Source organism: Procambarus clarkii, chromosome 45 (genome assembly GCF_040958095.1).
Source record: "Procambarus clarkii isolate CNS0578487 chromosome 45, FALCON_Pclarkii_2.0, whole genome shotgun sequence".
Classification (NCBI taxonomy): Eukaryota; Metazoa; Arthropoda; class Malacostraca; order Decapoda; family Cambaridae; genus Procambarus; species Procambarus clarkii.
Window position 1 is genome coordinate 1,023,957 of NC_091194.1, and position 21,179 is coordinate 1,045,135.

The following is a 21,179-nucleotide window of genomic DNA, read 5'->3' on the forward strand; positions in this document are numbered from 1 at the left end:
TGCTCTTTCGGCCCGCCTCTCAACTGTCAATCAACTGTTACCAACTACTAATTTTTTCACACACACACACACACACACACACACACACACACACACACACACACACACACACACACACACACACACACACACACACACACATACACACCCCTCCGTAGGAAGGGGTGTGTATGGAAGTGTGTGGAAGTGTGTGTGTGAGGAAGCAGCTCCGTAACAGCTGTCTAACTCCCAGGTACCTATTTACTGCTAGGTAACAGGGGCATTCAGGGTGAAAGAAACTTTTGCCCATTTGTTTCTGCCTGGTCCGGGAATCGAACCCGGGCCACAGAATTACGAGTCCAGCGCGCTGTCCACACACACACTCGTGTGTGTGTGTGTGTGTGTGTGTGTGTGTGTGTGTGTGTGTTTACTAGTTGTGTTTTTGCGGGGGTTTAGCTTTGCTCTTTCGGCCCGCCTCTCAACTGTCAATCAACTGTTTACTAACTAGTAAACTAGTGTGTGTGTGTGTGTGTGTGTGTGTGTGTGTGTGTGTGTGTGTGTGTGTGTGTGTGTGTGTGTGTGTGTGTGTGTACTCACCTAGTTGTACTCACCTAGTTGTGTTTGCGGGGGTTGAGCTCTGGCTCTTTGGTCCCGCCTCTCAACCGTCAATCAACAGGTGTACATATTCCTGAGCCTATTGGGCTCTATCATATCTACACAGCTCTATCTGTGTGTGTGTGTGTGTGTGTGTGTGTGTGTGTGTGTGTGTGTGTGTGTGTGTGTGTGTGTGTGTGTGTGTGTGTGTTGGTAGCCACACCCGTATTCATTGATTATAACAATATACCAACTTTGGTTTACTTCGCCACCTGTTGTTGTGTCTGTCTGTTCATCTGTTCAGTTACACACACACACATGTATATTATACATTAAAAATTATTATGATTAAAAAAATAATTAAATTTTTTTTGGGGAAAATACCGAAAATCACTATGCCTGTTAGGCAAATCGATCCTTGCATACTAGTCCAAGTAGTACGTTTTGGCTATTAGGTACAACATATATATAGTTATCTATTTCTGATGTATTCTGATTTCTGAAGATAGTTCTTATGTTGGCCAGGAGGGTTATTAAGACCTATCAACCTCTGGAGATCGTACAAATACACAATAATTCCTTACGGTGCAACGAACATGTATAGTTTCATCCTTAACATAGTCCACAACTCAAAGAATATCTGGGTGTATACATATATACACCGAGAAGCTAGCTATACACCACTCTGTGTATACATACATACACAGAAAAGCTAGCTATACACCATTCGGTTGAGGCGTCACTCTGCGGTACAGCATAGCAGATATTTGTTAGTGAAAATGATCTTGACGTAACCGTAGACTTTAATGATTTGGGGTGGGTGTCGAGCTGGCGGTTGTATTCACCTTTTGGGCGGTTATTATAAGGCCTAGTTGCATAAATTAGTATGTCACATATGCACTTATTAATAAGCCAATATTGACTATAAGCAAGTGCGTGAACGGGTTGCTATCAGCCTCTAGAGGGTTAATAAGTTCCGTTAGAAAAACACCCGTTTAGGCTACGGTTGGGTGTGATAGGTTAAGACCGGCTCTGATGGGTTAGAGTAACATAGATTAGGCTAGAAAGGCTAAGATACGTTAAAATACTTTTGGGCGAGGTTTGGATAAGCTAAGATCGCTAGGATAAGTTAGGTCGGCTAGGATATGTTAGCTAACTTTATGGAAGATACATTAGAGTACGGCAGGTCAGACTGACTTTGATTCGGTTAACTTTGGCAATTGAACTTGAAATGGAAAGCAAAAAAATATCGTCTGGCAGCGCTGTACAGGAGACGTCGATGTTGTCGTACGGCGTTTTTATTATTTTCGTTGTCTGGGACAGGAAGCCTTATCCTTAGGCTTATCGAGACTCCCCTCTCCCTCTAGATCGTCCACTGACCTTCTCTCCAGTGCAACCCACAACAGTTCCCTAACTCACGTGTGCCTGTTTACTACTAGGTGAACAGGTGCATCAGGTGTGAGGTCCACCCCCTGGGGCAACTACTGACACTACCCATGATACAACTCATAAAAATTGCCCAAATCCCTAATTACCTATTTACAGTTAGGTGAACAGATGTATCAGATGAAATGAATATGTATATATATATATATATATATATATATATATATATATATATATATATATATATATATATATATATATATATATATATATATATATATATATATATACTTTCTTATTGCTTAAAAAGAAATGATTTTTATTCATATTATGATTTCTCTGAGTAATGAGTACTCATTTCTCCGAGTAATGAGTACTCATTACTCCGAGTAATGTCCTCAGTCACGTGCCTGCTGGAATGTTAGACATGAGCTGACTCATGTCTTACTCACCAAGAAACACCTGAAGATCTAAACCTTATTTAAGATATAACTGATAACAATCACACTGAACATTTGAATACCTTTCACTCTAAGTACCATTACAGTAACACTATTACAATGCGCAGCATTAAAAGGAATTGTATATTTCAGGAAGAAAGACTGACCATAGTGCAGTGCGCTGTATTGATTTCCTTGTGTGTGTGTGTGTGTGTGTGTGTGTGTGTGTGTGTGTGTGTGTGTGTGTGTGTGTGTGTGTGTGTGTGGGACGGTCAGGGTGGTGGTGGGCAGAACTGCCACTCAGGCAAGGGAAGCCACTCTGGGAGGGTCTCCTTCATACACTTAAGTGCCTCTTAAGTTACACTGACGACACAGCATGCGGGAGATTGTCCATATCCAGGCCGGACAATGTGGCAATCAAATTGGCTCCAAGGTAAATGCAGTTTTTTCCCCGGTTCTTTTTTTCCCGGTTCTTTTTTTCCCCGGTTCTTTTTTCCCCGGTTCTTTTTTCTCCGGTTCTTTTTTTCCCGGTTCTTTTTTTCCCCGGTTCTTTTTTCCCCGGTTCTTTTTTCTCCGGTTCTTTTTTTCCCGGTTCTTTTTTTCCCACGTTTGAGGTGCCGGGCGCGCTGGTGGTAGGGGCAGACCTCTGTTGAAATCTCCACCCAGGCCGACTATTTCAGTGGATTTTTTTGTACTGCTGTGGCTGTATCCTCGCCGTTTGGTTACGGATGTGTAGCGGAGACTGTATCCAGTGTGGTTATGGATGAGGTAGCCCCCTGGTTCCTTTCATACCATCAAGGTATGAGCTAGTCCCTGGTTCCCGTCATTCCATCAGCAGTAAGGTATGAGGTACCTCAGAGAGAGAGAGAGAGAGAGAGAGAGAGAGAGAGAGAGAGAGAGAGAGAGAGAGAGAGAGAGAGAGAGAGAGAGGTAGTGGTGGTAGTGGTGGTGGTAGTGGTAGTCTCAGTTCATATGACAGTGGTAGGTGTCGGTGAAATTAGTAGTGATGACAATCTTTAAAAAACAAAACAGAACCAGTTGAATATGAGGAATAGTACTAGCCAAACCAATCCCTCCCCGCGGTAGTGGCAATGGTAAGATAATGGTTGAGAACAATAATAGTGGGCAGCAATAACAGTGGTGATGGTAGTTACAATAGCAGTATAGTGGTTGAAGAGCTTCCACTGGCGTAATGACTCGTCTTTAACTGCCCGAGCAGGTCATTTAAGCTACGTATGTCATACCTGATTCCAAGGGTGCAGGCCAGGGCCGCCTGCACCCACGCTGCCTGCAACAAAGGACAGCCCAACTCTCATTTGCTGGCCTCCAAGCGGTCAGACAGACATTCTCTTGAACGTATGTATAGCTAAGATAGCCATTGACTGAGCGGGAAGAGGGTACAGCTTAAGCATGGCTAAAGGGGAGAATTGGCTGGTAAGAGACAAAATGCCAGGGGGGGGGCTTGACCCAGCTGCTTGACTGACTTGACTGGTTCAGGATGCACGGTGGTGTAGAATCATCATTCTTGGTCTTTTTCCCTTTTTTGGGTGCGAGGCTTGTGATTGGTGGATGGATGAACATATATACATCTGTATATATGATATATACATCAAGATATATACATCTTAGCAAACAAGACCTACTCTACGTCGCATTCAAATATCATTACACACAAACACTCTTGTCATAGAAGTTTACTGTTCTCACGCAACAGTTTGCAAAACATAATTAGTTTTAGTGTCATTAACTCTAAGTATGGAGCTGTAATTGTTACTGCGAAAAGTCCGTTTCTCGCGAAGTCAAACCATTACTCTGTGTGTGTGTGATCATTGCAAGGTGTGTGTGTGTGTGTGTGTGTGTGTGTGTGTGTGTGATCATTACAAGGTGTGTGTGTGTGTGTGTGATCATTACAAGGTGTGTGTGTGTGTGTGTGTGTGATCATTACAAGGTGTGTGTGTGTGTGTGTGTGTGTGTGTGTGTGTGTGTGTGTGTGTGTGTGTGTGTGTGTGTGTGTGTGTGATCATTACAAGGTGTGTGTGTGTGTGTGTGTGTGTGTGTGTGTGTGTGTGTGTGTGTGTGTGTGTGTGTGTGTGTGTGTGTGTGTGATCATTACAAGGTGTGTGTGTGTGTGTGTGTGTGTGATCATTACAAGGTGTGTGTGTGTGTGTGTGTGTGTGTGTGATCATTACAAGGTGTGTGTGTGTGTGTGATCATTACAAGGTGTGTGTGTGTGTGTGTGATCATTACAAGGTGTGTGTGTGTGTGTGTGTGTGTGATCATTACAAGGTGTGTGTGTGTGTGTGATCATTACAAGGTGTGTGTGTGTGTGATCATTACAAGGTGTGTGTGTGTGTGTGATCATTACAAGGTGTGTGTGTGGGTGTTTGATAATTGTAATTATTTGATTTAGGTGTTAGGTTAGTAAGCCTATATTGTTCATTTGTTGTCGCAATCTTCTCATGCTTGTTTTGGTATTGAACTTAAGGCCTGTCAGCCTATGGAGGATTAATAAGGTTATCGAACATCTGGATGGTTATTAAGACCTATCAATTTCTTGAGGCTTATTAAGACCATTCAACATCTATAGAGTTATTAAGGCCGATCAACCTCTGAAGGATTATTAAAGCATACTTTTAGTCCTGAAAATTGTCCAGTACTACAGTACTACGTTATAGTAGATTTAACACCATAAACTAGGGAGCTATTCTCAGTATATATATATATATATATATATATATATGTATATATATATATATATATATATATATATATATATATATATATATATATATATATATATATATATATATATTCTTGGTTTCGTGTATTGTGAATAACAGTGAAGGGTTCTGAGGCCTCTACAAGTTTACACGTTACGAAGGGCCAGCTGAGTATTTAGTTTACAGGTGATTGTGTGGTGTAAACCGGCCTTCGTGATGGTTTGTGATTATTTGTTGATGTGGTCAGGTAAGGGTTGTCAGGCAACAGGTAAACTTGTGTCAGCGTTAAGCTCTTGCCTGTGTACTCACCTGGTTATACTCACCTGGTTATACTTGCGGGGGTAGAACTTCGGCTCTTTGGTCTCGCCTCTCAACTGTCAATCAACTGGTGTACAGATTCCTGAGCCTATTGGGCTCTATCATATCTACATTTGAAACTGTGTATGGAGTCAGCCTCCACCACATCACTGCCTAATGCATTCCATTTATTAACTACTCTGACACTGAACAAGTTCTTTGTAACGTCTCTGTGGCTCATTTGAGTACTAAGTTTCCACCTGTGTCCCCTTGTTCGTGTTCTATCCGTACTAAAGTGATTGTCTTTGTCCACCCTGTCAATTCCCCTGAGAATTTTGTAGGTGGTTATCATGTCTCCCCTTACTCTTCTGTCTTTCAGGGACGTGAGGTTCAGCTCCCTTAGCCTTTCCTCGTAGCTCATACCTCTCAGTTCCTTGGACAAGTTTGGTGGCATACCTCTGACCCTTCTATAACTTTGTCTTGTGTTTAACTAGGTATGAACTCCAGGTTGAAGCTGCTTGGTGTGTGTGTGTGTGTGTGTGCAGGCGATGAGTCACAATAACGTGGCTGAAGTATGTTGACCAGACCACACACTAGAAGTTGAAGGGACGACGACGTTTCGGTCCGTCCTGGACCATTCTCAAGTCGAACTTGAGAACAAGTTGTGTGTGTGTGTGTGTGTGTGTGTGTGTGTGTGTGTGTAGCTAAAAGTTACATGTTATATATATAATCCGCATCAACATTACCGGTGTTCAAAGGGCACAATAACCCTTCCTTACCGTAGATACATCACTCGGAAAGACCTTCAATCCAGCGGTATTTCACTCCATTAAATACCGGGTGAACCCTCGCTTCTGAGTGCAAGTATACACCGAGTTTGCTTCCATCCTGGACTATATTCAGAACATACTTGGAGGGTTGGGGGAAGAGTGGCTTAAGGCCTGTCAACCCCTTTTCTGAAGGGTTATTAAATCCACCATAGTGGCTTACCCGTGAATCGTCGACTTTAATTCACGCCGGACCGGAGAACACGACTTAAGTTAACGCCGTGTAAATACACTTGAGTTACGGTGTATTTATACACCGTATATACATCTGGTTTTACGTATGAAGGTGTATTTTAACCCCCTTGAACCATCCCACACTCAACCATACAATATGTGTAGTGCTTAGTAAGTCTCTTGTACCTCATATTTGTTTACAATCATTGTCTCGTAGAATTGTAACTTTGTGTGGCCTTTGCAATGAATGTGGCGTTGTTATGTTGTTGGGAGAGAGTAATTGAGGGGGGGAGTGGGGAGTTGAGAGGGGGGAGGGTGGGGGTGATGGTGAGGGGGGGGGGGGAAGGGTTGAGGTGGAAGGAAGGTTGATTGTTGGCTCTGCTTATGCTGCTACACAATCAATACACCCACTTTGTGTTCTTGCTTCACTATTTCGTGTACTTAGTTCGCAGCTTCGTATATATATATATATATATATATATATATATATATATATATATATATATATATATATATATATATATATATATATCGATCATGTCCCCGAGGAAAGGAATTGTTTTAATTTTCCAACCATATCATTAAAGTTGAGACTGGACCAAGTCATTCACATGGACAATATCTTGAGGTTATCTTGAGATGATTTCGGTTTTTTTTTTCTTTTTAGTGTCCCCGCGGCCCGGTCCTTGACCAGGACTAACACCCAGGTACCTATTTTACTGCTAGGTAACAGGGGGCATAGGTTGAAAGAAACTCTGCCCATTGTTTCTCGCCGGCGCCTGGGATCGAACCCAGGACCACAGGATCACAAGTCCAGCGTGCTGTCCGCTCGGCCGACCGGCTCCCTGTAAGATATGAATGATAACAAAGACAGCAGCTCCCCCTGCAGGAACTGCACGCCAGCATGAGACTACGATGTTGACGTATAGCTGCAACAGCAGCAGCAGCTGTAGCCGCGGGTACTATAATATTCAGTACCTAACGATTTATACAAGTAGGTCAGACCACTATTGATCAACACATATGGTGCAGTGTGCTGAGGCTTGCACCTCCACGTGTTCTCTGTCACCACGGTAGGACGCCACAAACACATTCATCAACATTCGAGCAAACATTACGAGCAAACATTACGAGCAAACATTACGAGCAAACATTACGAGCAAACATTCGCACCTGCGCTCGGTAGTTGCCATGAGACATGCGCCACTAACATGTCAGTGTCTCTGAACAAGCATTTAGTCAGCGTGTTGACCTACATTCCACTACCATCTTCGCCACGAAGAAAATTGCCCCTAAATACCGGATTCTAGTCATGCCATAAGTCACAGAGCGTGTAGATCCAGGTCACATCATGTTGTATGTGGCGTGTGCGGCCTTCCCCAGGTCACCCCAGGCTGTAGCTCAACACCCCCGCCTCAGCCTGGGGTGGGAACACACTCCAGGTGTCTCAACACTTCAACCACAGGAGCGTGGATGACGCGCAGCCGTCTTCAGTAACTATTTCAGGACATCCGTCGGGGTTTTTTGGTCGAGTCTGCCACTGTCTGCGGGGGGGGGGGGGTTGAGGGGGGGGGGAGGTGCAGACTGGCGTGTTTGGTTGGGATGGGGGGGAGGGGGGAGTCTCCCAGACCTGTTGCAGTGGTGGACTGGATGTGGTTGCAGGGTTGCAGCTGCCTATCAACCGCTTCCTCGATTAATCCAGTTCTCTTATGTTGATATTCCAGAATTTGTGGTTTAGAATCTTAAGGTTTATTTTCATTATTTTTAATGACTTTCTCCGAAGTAAATCTTTCCAAAATTTCCGCGACTTATTTGTGTCTAGCGGCTCCTCTTCTGCTGTTCCTAGCTTTGAATAATGTTTCTTTGTCTGTTAATTTTCATTAGAATCTTGTATATCGCTATCATGTCCCCCCAGTTCCTCCTCCTGTGTGGCTAGGCCCCGTCCCCTCCGTCTTAATCCTAAGTCAGAACCCACAACTTAGGAACGAGTCTTCTTGTATACATCTGAACCTTTTACAATTTTTTCGTCAGGTTAAGATTGAATGCTGGCGCTGCATACTCAATAGGGAGTCTCACATTGGTTGCCCACACAGAGCCCTTGAAGACTCTGTTACACTGCATGATGTACACATCGCTCAGTTAGGTACACTTGGGTCAGGCCAGCAGCTGTTTGGGTGACTACACGATCAGCCTCGCCCTTGCACTGTGGAGGAATGCCCGACAGACCACTGGAACATTATCTAACAGTACACAGTTACAAACCCATTAAGATTTCACCTTAGATTCAACAGAGCAGTTGAAGTTGTTAAACACATATGGCAAAATCTTACTGAAGCGACCTTAAGAGTCATAAATACCCATACTCCGCCCAAGTCAAACAGAAACAAGCAACACTTAGTGGGCCAACCAGAGGCTTAGGGCCCGCGCAGGAATATCCCTGAAAAAAAAGCCTGGCTCTTAGTTAAGGTATCCTATATATCTATAGCCTACTGGAAGTGTTGTTCCAGTATCACATCAGCGTCAGTAGGCGCAACCACTCACGCTCATGTTAGAACTACTACTGCAACTCTTATTACACGAAGACCCGTCTACAAGAGATAGCTCTTATTACACGAAGACCCATCTAAAAGAGACAGCTCTTATTACACGAAGACCCGTCTACAAGAGACAGCTCTTATTACACGAAGACCCGTCTACAAGAGATAGCTCTTATTACACGAAGACCCATCTACAAGAGCTATAATAATCAGGGGAAAGATCTACCGATTCAGTATATTTCAACAAAGTGCACAACAATTATATTATTTAATAACTCTCGCCCCCTGGGGAGATAATTAGGAGGGTGGGGCGGGGGCGCCGCCCCACGTGCTGACGACCAGCTCAGGTGGTCATGGGACAACACTTCTTGCTGTTGTCTTAGCTTCAGCTACTGGGAACAGAAAGTTGCAAGTAGCACGGGCTATGGTGAGCCCGGAGTGGACTTACCTGGCACAGGAGCGGGGCTGCAACTTGAGAGACAACACTAAGCCATTATGACTATATAGCACTTGGAAGGGAGAGGAGGATAAGGATTTAGGATAGGACGGAGGGAAAGGAATAGTGCCTAACCACTTGGACAGTCGGGAATTGAACGCCGGCCTGCAAGAAACGAGACCGTCGCTCTGTCATCCAGTCAAAGTGGTTGGGCTATCGATGAGTCAGTGTTTTATTAATATAAATAAATAATTCATTGTGTCAGGGACAGGAAGTCAGTGTATATATGTATATTTTTGTCTTATATCGAGCCCCCCCCCCCCATAAGATTGAACTAATAACCCTCCCCAGGATGCAACTCGACAACAAGCTGACTAACTCCTGGTTAGTCAGGGGAAACAGATGCATTAGGTGATAGAAAACGCGCCCAACCATTTCTGCCCCGCGCCTGGAATTCCCAATTATATGTCTGGAACGAATCCGATTTTACGCTTTATGTCCTGCTGTGAGACTCAAACTCTGGACCTTTAGGGTGTGACCAGGCTACGCGGGTCCCCCCAGGCAACAGGTTTAGTAGGAGTGGTATAGCACCCTAGTATACCACTTGGGGAGTGGTATACCCAAGACTACCAGCACTCTACAGGTAGGTGGGTACTTGTGTAGACCAGAAGCACACCCTAGAGGTGGGTACTTGTGGGGGCCAGAAGCACACCCTAGAGGTGGGTACTTGTGGGGGCCAGAAGCACACCCTAGAGGTGGGTACTTGTGGGGGCCAGAAGCACACCCTAGAGGTGGGTACTTGTGGGGGCCCGAAGCACACCCTAGAGGTGGGTACTTGTGGGGGCCAGAAGCACACCCTAGAGGTGGGTACTTGTGTAGACCAAAAGCACACCCTAGAGGTGGGTACTTGTGGGGGCCAGAAGCACACCCTAGAGGTGGGTACTTGTGGGGACCAGAAGCACACCCTAGAGGTGGGTACTTGTGGGGGCCAGAAGCACACCCTAGAGGTGGGTACTTGTGGGGGCCAGAAGCACACCCTAGAGGTGGGTACTTGTGGGGGCCAGAAGCACACCCTAGAGGTGGGTACTTGTGGGGGCCAGAAGCACACCCTAGAGGTGGGTACTTGTGGGGGCCAGAAGCACACCCTAGAGGTGGGTACTTGTGTAGACCAGAAGCACACCCTAGAGGTGGGTACTTGTGTAGACCAGAAGCACACCCTAGAGGTGGGTACTTGTGGGGGCCAGAAGCACACCCTAGAGGTGGGTACTTGTGTAGGCCAGAAGCACACCCTAGAGGTGGGTACTTGTGGAGGCCAGAAGCACACCCTAGAGGTGGGTACTTGTGGGGGCCAGAAGCACACCCTAGAGGTGGGTACTTGTGGGGGCCAGAAGCACACCCTAGAGGTGGGTACTTGTGGGGGCCAGAAGCACACCCTAGAGGTGGGTACTTGTGGGGGCCAGAAGCACACCCTAGCAACCACCATCGAACACTGACCGTTGCCACAACACAACGACATCTCTCGCGCTAGCGGCGCCATCCTCTGTTTTCTGCGATTGAATCACGGACTCCTGTAATCTTTTTTTTGTTGCAGATCCGTTCAGGAGACGACGACATTCAGCTCTTCTTAGCAGGCTGAGACCTTGTGGCCTCAGCTCGTAACTCGTAGCCTCTCTCTCTCCTCTGTACTCGCCTAGTTGTGCTTGCGGGGGTTGAGCTTTGGCTCTTTGAACTTGCCTCTCGACTGTCAATCTACTGGTGTACAGGTTCCTGAGCTTCTCGAGCTCTATCATAGCTCAAGAACACACACATACCGTGTGTAATTACCTAAGTGTAGTTACAAGATGAGAGCTACGCTCGTGGTGTCCCGTCTTCCCACCACTCTTTGTCATATAACGCTTTGAAACTACTGACGGTCTTGGCCTCCACCACCTTCTCACCTTCTCCACCGTGTGTGTGTGTGTGCGTGTGTGTGTGCGTGTGTGTCCCAGGGGCTCAAATGAATGAAATTGTAAAGTGAATGTTTGTTTACAGTTCTGGGAGGTGATTAGCGACGAGCACGGCATCAGCCCCACGGGGCTCTACGAGGGCCAACACGAGATACAACTCGAGAGAATTAATGTCTATTACACCGAGGCCACAGGTACGTTCTCTCACTAGTTCTCTCACTCGTTCTCTCACTCCCCTCAACCTTCCTCCATCACTGCTACACTGGCCTGTCACTCACCGTTGACGAGGTTCATGTACACATCATGTTGCAACCCATTCTCGCACTTTCTTTAAGTCAATATTGACTTATTAAATAAGTGCATATGTGACATACTAATTTATTGTGAATATTTTAGTTTACCTTGAAAAGCTTCATAGAAAACACCGACCTTACCTAACCTTCTTAGTATGTTAAGATAAGCATCTTATGGCTTCGTAATTACAATTATTACTTAACTTATACCTATAATTGGTTAAGTAATAATTGTAATTATTGGTCGGTGTTTTCTATGAAGCTTTTCAAGGTAAACTAAAATATTCACAATAAATTAGTATGTCACATATGCACGTATTTAATAAGTCAATATTGACTATAAGAAAGTGCGAGAACGGGTTGCTGTACGAGCTGCCATATAATGTGTACGAATAATGTTGTGTCAATATTAAATTAACGTTGAACTATTGTTACATCAACATTCACTCTCCCCCCCCCCCTTCCCTCTTCCCCGCCCGTGGAAATCTGCACAAGCGACGTTGAATCGACGTTCATCACACGTTTATTTAACGTCACTTTGCATGTTTGTGCTTGCTGGGTTGACCAGCTGTGTCTGAGCGGACGGGGGGGGAGGGGGGGGCTGGACTATTGCTTCCCAGGCGGTAAAACGTCGGGCTTTAGTAACGTTTAAATAACGTTAAATTAACGTTTTCAGCGTTGATTAAATGCTGCAGCAATGTCATTTGCCGAGATTTATCCGGTGTAATATACTCATCAACCATTGTGGTGCCTCGTCACCCTTACGGAGAAGGGTCTAAGACCTGAGAATAATATATACTCCGCTATGTTATCACTATTCTTTTAATCATAGTCTAAGTGAACCTAACCTAACCTAACCATATCTACTTATAACCCTATCTGTGGGGTTATCCTCGACTACTCTCACTCCTAAGAAATAATTCCTAATCATTACACCTCGTTCTGCTAGTTCACATACTCAACAGTTCATCTTTATCTATTCAGTGAGTCCTCCTGTGGATCATGTATGTCTCACTGTCAGAATTCGCCTCAAAAATCACGCTCAGGAGTCAAATTTCCGACATTTCAGATATTTTGAAAACTGCAGGGGAGTTTGGGCAAAATATGACCCTTCGCCGTTTTCAGTAATTGGCATATTTTCGGTATAAAAAGTCGTAATTTGAAAATGAAAATAGGTGCAGAGTCAGAATTCGGCTCAAAAATCACACTCAGGAGTCAAATTTCCGACATTTCAGATATTTTGAAAACTGCAGTGGGGTTTGGGCAAAATATGACCCATCGCCGTTTTCAGTAATTGGCATATTTTCGGTGTAAAAAGTCGTAATTTGAAAATTAAAATAGGTGCAGAGAGTCAGAACAATTATTTCCCTGCTTAGCTGACTTATTAAATGATGTACAATCCAGCTCTTTCCGTCTTTAATCTCAGGCCTTGCTACTCTAGAATAATTAGAGCTGCCTAACTATGAACGCTTTCAAAGCTTGTGTTGTGCCGTGTTAGGTGAGTATTACATGTCGGGAGCTACACACTGAAGCACTGGCCTCATACAGCTAATATATTACCCTGAATTCTTCCTGTTTAGATCCCTAAAAGCCTCGTTTGCTCCAATTCACATTACCTTGCATTTACGGGGGCGAAATCTAGGAGCCACTTGTCGAACCAGTCCTGTAATTTTCCTAGGATTTCCTACCACATTTAGTCTAGTTTCGTGTCATTAGTGGACATTCACATGCATTGGTTCATTTCCTCACGATACTGAACGACTTGTGACACCAAAGTTACCACTCTCACATTCTGATATATTATCTCATTGACTTTCTCTTTCTGACAGGTATTTCTCCCCATCATGTCCACGGTTCTCACCGTTATTCCAGGATATTCCTTTGGTTTGTGAAGAAATCCTAAGTGTTTAATTGTGTCGAAGGCCTTCTGGTAATCTAGGAATATGCAGCCAACCTATCATTTTATTTTATACTTGACCCAATTACCTTGGCAGCACTACAGTCTGTAGGGTTGAAGATTATCGTAGTTTTCATGTGCGTGCGTGTGTACACGCTACGGTAGCGCAGGTGTGCTGTATGAACACAAGCACATGTAGTGAGCAGGTGTTGTGGGCCGCAGGTGGGAAGTATGTGCCCCGGGCGGTGCTGGTGGACCTGGAGCCAGGGACCATGGACTCCGTCAGGGCGGGACCCTTCGGCCACCTCTTCAAACCTGACAACTTCATCTTCGGTGAAATTCAGAACTTTTTTGTTTTTAAGAGATCTAAAATTCCCCCTGGAAACTGCTATTAAGATTCTCATTTATCTGTATTTTAATGTGAAATATCTTAATGCGATACTTTGTAATACATATCAATATAATAATAATATTAATAACTATATTTATAAAGTATACATAAGAACATACTACAGTGGTTTAATGGTAGGCACAGGTTACATATTCAATGATGGCCATATATATATACCCCTTTATATGGGCTACACAAGGAGTTTTGGACATACGTTTAAAGAATGCAAGTTATCGTACACAAGACAGATTTGAAAACCAAAGCTAACCTTACCAAACGAAAGCTAAGCTAAGCTAACCTAACCTAACCAACCTAACCTAACCTAACCCAACCGAGCCTAACCTAAACTTGTGCATCCTACCCAAATAATATATACAGTTTTAACGAACAGAAAATGAGCTTTGTCGAATCATCTTGTGAACGATTTGTCCATGCCCCAGTTTGAAGAGAGAGAGCTAAGTGTGGAGTTGTCTCTGCAGGTCAGAGTGGCGCGGGCAATAACTGGGCAAAGGGACATTACACGGAGGGCGCGGAGTTGGTGGACTCCGTCATCGACATCATCAGGAAAGAGAGCGAGAATTGTGACTGCCTGCAGGGGTTCCAGCTGACGCACTCCCTCGGTGGTGGTACTGGCTCGGGTATGGGTACTCTCCTCATCTCTAAGATCCGTGAGGAGTACCCTGACCGCATCATGAACACCTTCTCCGTTATGCCCAGCCCTAAGGTACCCTCCTGCACTTATTACATCATGTCCAGCCATAATGTGGCTTCAGTAGCCTATTACACTACACACTTTCAAGATACTCTCCTGTAACCTTGTACAGTATACCCCGCCTAAAGGTATCCTCCTGTAACCTACTATACTATGCCCAGTCGCAATATTCCCTCCTGTAACCTACTACAGTATACCCAGCCACAAGGTGTGCTCAGGTACCTATACCATTGTTGTCGCTGTCACTTCCATCACTAAAGAAAACGTATCGGTTAATTTTCCAGGCATTTCAAAAATCTTCCAAATCATTTTTGTGGTTCAACTAACTCAAATATATTCGAACGTTAGGATTAGCATACATCATTACCATTCATCATACAACACATACACCTACCAATATCAACTCAATCTCCAAAAATTATAGTACTTATGCAATTATTTGGTCCAACCTACAACAATGAATTGTTGCAGCCAACAATATTCACGTTTTGAACTTTTAATTTTGAAGAGGGCACAGAAAAACAAAAAAACTTAAATATTCCTAGGCCTAGTAAGCACATATATGTACTATATTAGGCTTAAGATTGCATACATTAAACCTATGATTGCTTATTTTGTATAGGTTAGGCTTTTTAGTTACTTTCCGTTATAAATCTAAAACTATCTACAAACCCAACATTATGTTTGTAGCTCATCATCTATGTATGAATACATAGTCACGTTTGTACCGGAATAAAAATTTGAATTTGAATTTGAATTTGTGGTGGTGGCGGGCAGGTGTCAGACACCGTTGTGGAGCCCTACAACGCCACCCTCTCCGTCCACCAACTGGTCGAAAACACCGACGAAACTTACTGCATCGACAACGAGGCTCTCTACGATATCTGCTTCCGGACCCTCAAGCTTTCCACCCCGACCTACGGCGACCTCAACCACCTGGTGTCCCTGACCATGTCCGGCGTCACCACCTGCCTCAGATTCCCAGGCCAGCTGAACGCCGACCTCAGGAAGCTGGCGGTCAACATGGTGCCCTTCCCTAGGCTACACTTCTTCATCCCGGGCTTCACGCCGCTCACCGCCAGAGGGTCAGTTATGGCTCTTCCTCTTTTTGGTTCTCGAAGTTGATATTGGAATAAGTTTATTGAGGTAAAATACACACAAAGGGATGAGGTAGCTCAAGCTATTCTCTGAGGTAGCTCAAGCTATTCTCTGAGGTAGCTCAAGCTATTCTCTGAGGTAGCTCAAGCTATTAGGTTAGGTACCTACCTTGAGCTACCTCTGAGGTAGCTCAAGCTATTCTCTGAGGTAGTTCAAGCTGTTCTCTGAGGTAGCTCAAGCTATTCTCATCCCGTTCGGTACAACGTGTTCATACATATATATAGACACATTACAAACAATAAACATATTACCGAACATTCTGAGAGATAAACATGCTGTTTATCAAAATTTGAGGGACCCTATTAGGAGGTTGATAAAGGCACTATAAATTATGTAAAATGAAAACAAAACGGTTCGACGAATCTTGCCTTTTTATAGTCAAACTTTATTTATTATTTGTTTGTGTTTGTGTTGGGCTCTGTTGGATTAGGTTAGGAGACACAGGTCGCATCGTACACAAGACGGTTCACCAACGAATTTAATATCTACCTAGTCTTACCTAACCTAACCTAAGCCAATCGAGCCTGACATATCCTAGTCATAGCTAATACATCCTAACTTAACTATATATACGATTTTGACAATCTGAAATCGAATTTTATTGAACCGCCTTATGTACGAAGCTAGGTTAGGTAGGTTTCAAAATCCATTAGCGAAACATTTTATGTACGAACTTGTATATTTATTTATTTATATATATACAAGAGTTCTTACATTCTTGTAAGAATGTAATAATTCTTACATTCTTGTAAGAATGTAATATGCGTGGTTGTACTGCAGGTCTCAACAGTTCAGTAAGATGACGGTACCGGAACTCACTGCTCAGATGTTTGACGCTAAAAACATGATGGCTGCCTGCGACCCGCGCCACGGTCGCTACCTGACAGTGGCGACTGTCTTCCGTGGCCGCATGTCCATGAAGGAGGTGGACGAACAGATGCTCAGCGTCCAGAAGAAAAACTCTGCCTACTTCGTTGAGTGGATCCCTAACAACGTCAAGACTGCAGTCTGCGACATACCGCCCAGAGGCATGAAAATGGCCGCTACTTTCATTGGCAACTCCACAGCCATTCAAGATCTCTTCAAGGTAGGAAGACAACACCTTCACTTTGATCACTGCGCAACCTGCTCTCGCACAAGACAGCACATATATGACTTATTGCTTATAGGCACTATTTCGCTTATAATTAAGTATATATGTGACATATGTTGCACTGTAATATGATATTGAAATATTTTGCATATTTATCTTATAGGCTACTTAAGAGAAAAGTTAATTTAAATTTTATCTTACAAATTTGAAATAAATTAATAAATATTTTTAGTTGACATTAATCAATTCTATAAGAGTATAGCTCAGCCTTAAAATTAATACTCAAATGTTTATATACATTGGTTACAACATTATTATAGTATTTGATAACTAATATTTAACATTAACGAGACTTATAACGTGTGCTTAGGAGTACCCAGTATGCAGGTTCGAACCCTATCTCATAGCTCATACTGATGCACTCATTGATACACCACGTGAATGTGATTTCTCTATGCATTAACGAGACTGGTTTGTGTACAGCGCATCTCCGAGCAGTTCACGGCCATGTACAAGCGGAAAGCCTTTCTCCACTGGTACACAGGCGAAGGCATGGACGATATGGAGTTCACGGAAGCTGAGTCCAATATGAATGACCTGGTGTCTGAGTACCAGCAGTACCAGGAGGCCACTGTTGATGAGTACGAGGAAGAGGAGCAGGAAGAGGAGGATGCTGAGTACACCTACTAACATGACCAATATAGTGAGCACGACAAACTCTACACCAGCGACCAGAACACGACGACCCTCTACACCAGCGACCAGAACACGACTAACTCTACACCAGCGACCAGAACACGACGACCCTCTACACCAGCGACCAGAACACTACTAACTCTACACCAGCGACCAGAACACGACTAACTCTACACCAGCGACCAGAACACGACTAACTCTACACCAGCGACCAGAACACAACTAACTCTACACCAGCGACCAGAACACTACTAACTCTACACCAGCGACCAGAACACAACTAACTCTACACCAGCGACCAGAACACTACTAACTCTACACCAGCGACCAGAACACTACTAACTCTACACCAGCGACCAGAACACTACTAACTCTACACCAGCGACCAGAACACGAGCAACGAGTTACAGAATACAAGAACGCCATTGAACAAGCACGCAATGAACCCATTGGTTAAATTTGAGAAAACGACGTTGATTTAACGTTGAGTCGACGTCGAAAACATTTACTGGACGTTACTCTAGCATGCTCCCAGTGGGCACGGTATCCAATAGTAACGTTACTTCAATGTTCAGTCAACATTATCATCGTTAATACACTTGATTCGGTGGTTTTTGGCAACTGGGAAGCAGATACCAGATACCACAAGACATAACCAACCAAAATACCAAAGAAACTAACACGACAAAAACCTTGAAAACCAAAATACCCGAAATAAGTGAATACCAAAGGCAAGAACAGGTGGCCAGTGGGCAGATCATCCAAGAGCGACGTCAAGTCAACGTCGTATCAAAGTTGGGTTGACGTCTAACCACCACTACTTGGTTGTTGTCCACGCTGAGGTAACTGTAAACAAAACCTCTGGGGAAGTGGGCCATCCAGTGAACAAATCCGGCTACCTATGGAAGAACAATGTACTAGTGAACACGGAGGGATCCATGGAAGAACAGCGTACCAGTTAACACGGAGGGATCCATGGAAGAACAGCGTACCAGTGAACACGGAGGGATCCATGGAAGAACAGCGTACCAGTTAACACGGAGGGATCCATGGAAGAACAGCGTACCAGTGAACACGGAGGGATCCATGGAAGAACAGCGTACCAGTGAACACGGAGGGATCCATGGAAGAACAGCGTACCAGTGAACACGGAGGGATCCATGGAAGAACAGCGTACCAGTGAACACGGAGGGATCCATGGAAGAACAGCGTACCAGTGAACACGGAGGGATCCATGGAAGAACAACGTACCAGTGAACACGGAGGGATCCATGGAAGAACAGCGTACCAGTGAACACGGAGGGATCCATGGAAGAACAACGTACCAGTGAACATCCAGTGACAAAGCTGCACAGTGACGCAACTTTACCAATGAACACAGGAAAAGCCTCGTGTTCAGGGGCACCAATATTTATGAACACCAATAAAAGCAATAATAGCCATGTACCACTACATGAAAAAAAGCCTAAAAATTTGTTCATGTTCCACAAATGACAAAATACTCATGCAATTGTTCAATCCTTAAATCATGTTTATTATGACGAGAATATTTAAAGGAGTTTGTAGTGTTCCTGATATGACAACCCGTCCTCTTAAAATGATAGTGCTGATACCAACTATTTGCTGAAATGTTCAAAAATGAACTGTTGGTCTCAGAAAAGATCCCGTTTTTTCATTATTTAGTTAGCCATGAGGGGAACTTAGAAAATGGAACGATAACCAAAGAACCTTTACCTATCCAAGCACTCCTAGGCCTAATATATGATATCTTAGGCCTAATATAGTATATATATGTACTGTACTAGGCCTGGGAATGGTTAAGTCTGGTTTTCGGCTTTCTATTTTCGTACCCTCTCCAAAATTAATAGTACGAAACGAGAACATTATCGTCTGCTACAGTACATTTGTGTCCTTTCGATATAGATGTAAGGGAGACCTGATATAGATGCACCCGAAGGACCACTCATGTAATGGGAAAAAGAAAAAAAGGATAGTTTTGATTCCTTGACGAAATACCGACCCAATGGTCACATTTATATTTTACTTGTTGGTTTTGTAAATTATTAAATACTTGTAATGTTCTGTATGTTGATATAGTTAAGGTGTCCTGCACCGGATTTGAACCTTCTAATAAATTGTAATTAAAGAACTATAATATATTTTTTACTCATTTACACTCTAAATTAAGAGGCAATGTCTTATGAATTTTGTCATATATGTTTGCGGGGTTACAAATTTCGGCGTATTTAGTAGCATAGTTGACTATACGAAGATGAGGAGAGTTAATGCACCCGCCAAACACCCTGTTTATGAAAGAAGAACACTTTACACACAACCCATCCTCAGCCCGGGCTCGTTAAAGCTGTAGCCGTCCCTGAAGATGTATTCATACAGCCCGTCCTCTTTAACAAAGGCCAAAGTTCATTCCATGCACCCGCCAAACCCCCTGTTTATGAATGAAAAACGGTTTACACACGACTCACAACTGATGACGTTCGAACACTTCCGGAACAAGTTCATCGCTGACGACTTGTGTTCGAACCACAACGCTGTAAATGCTTCACCCACGTACTACAAATAAAAATAATTGCCAACAGAACCTAAACACCTAACCTAACCAATGCCTAAATATGCACAGTATGCTAATATATAACACTATTTATATCTGAGAAAATTCCTATTTTGAATGAACAGCATGTTAAAAATGCTGAATGCATCTTTGGGGTCGACCGCTGGATAGAATGGACTTGGTGTGGGGGTCGACCGCCTGTTGGACGAGCCTGAGGACAGGCTGCATTACTTTAGGTTTTATAAAAAAGAATAAAAGCATATAATTGTGTGCATCTTTTATTGGCATAGTTCTTGTACAATTTATCTTTCGTCTTCACCATTTATTATAATCTTATTGTTTATGTAAATTATTAAAACTGGTAAGAAAATTGTTTGTTGTTGCACATGTGAAATGTTAGAAATTAATTTGTTATTTCGATCAAAAGTTGAAAGAGAAACACGGCTGTACATACAGAGGACATGTAATAGAGAGAACTTGACAGAAAAAGGAAAAATTAAAGAAATGATAATTGAGAAATGAATGGATATCAGACAAACTCATAAACACACACACACAGTAGGCTGTATGTGTGCTTCCTGAGCCCAGTAGGCTCAGAAATCTGTACACCAGTTGATTGACAGTAGAGGGGCAGGACCAAAGAGCCAGAGCTCAAACCCCTGCAAGAACAATTATGATGTGAGTACAACTAGGTGAGGACACCGTAACATCAGTAACATATGTCCGGAACACGTTCAGGACCCCTTGACAAGGACTTGAGAACACGGCCATACAACTTACAACAGCCAACCTGTCAAGAGGTGCCCGGCCAAGAATGCTCACCTGACAAAGAACCTGAACAAAATCCCAAAGCCATCTACCTGACTTTCAATTATAAGGTGAAGGAATTCCATGGAAGAAGAACCTATTTGATAAAATATTAACGATAACTGGTAAACTAGACAAAGAAGCTATCTTAAAAATAAGAAACATTCAAAAACTATGTTCAGAATGAGAAACATTTGAAATCAAAATATTACAGGGGTCACATTCGC

General features: G+C 43.5%; 1 protein-coding gene across 3 annotated transcripts in view; it reads left to right on the plus strand.

Moving 5' to 3' along the window:
• The window catches only part of LOC123769961 (tubulin beta-4A chain), a 52,226-nt gene extending 32,495 nt beyond the window's left edge, over window positions 1–19,731 (plus strand). For 2 of the 3 annotated variants that reach the window (XM_069301072.1, XM_069301073.1), the window contains 6 exons: window positions 11,422–11,530; window positions 13,749–13,859; window positions 14,397–14,641; window positions 15,407–15,714; window positions 16,568–16,874; window positions 17,364–19,731. In XM_069301072.1, the coding sequence (XP_069157173.1) occupies window positions 13,799–13,859; window positions 14,397–14,641; window positions 15,407–15,714; window positions 16,568–16,874; window positions 17,364–17,570 (1,128 nt within the window). In that variant the 5' untranslated portion in view covers window positions 11,422–11,530; window positions 13,749–13,798 and the 3' untranslated portion in view covers window positions 17,571–19,731. Of the gene's footprint in view, window positions 1–2,680; window positions 2,833–11,421; window positions 11,531–13,748; window positions 13,860–14,396; window positions 14,642–15,406; window positions 15,715–16,567; window positions 16,875–17,363 lie in introns of those variants that run through there. The other variant, XM_045761480.2, reaches the window with a different exon arrangement.
• The last annotated feature ends 1,448 nt before the right edge of the window (window positions 19,732–21,179 follow it).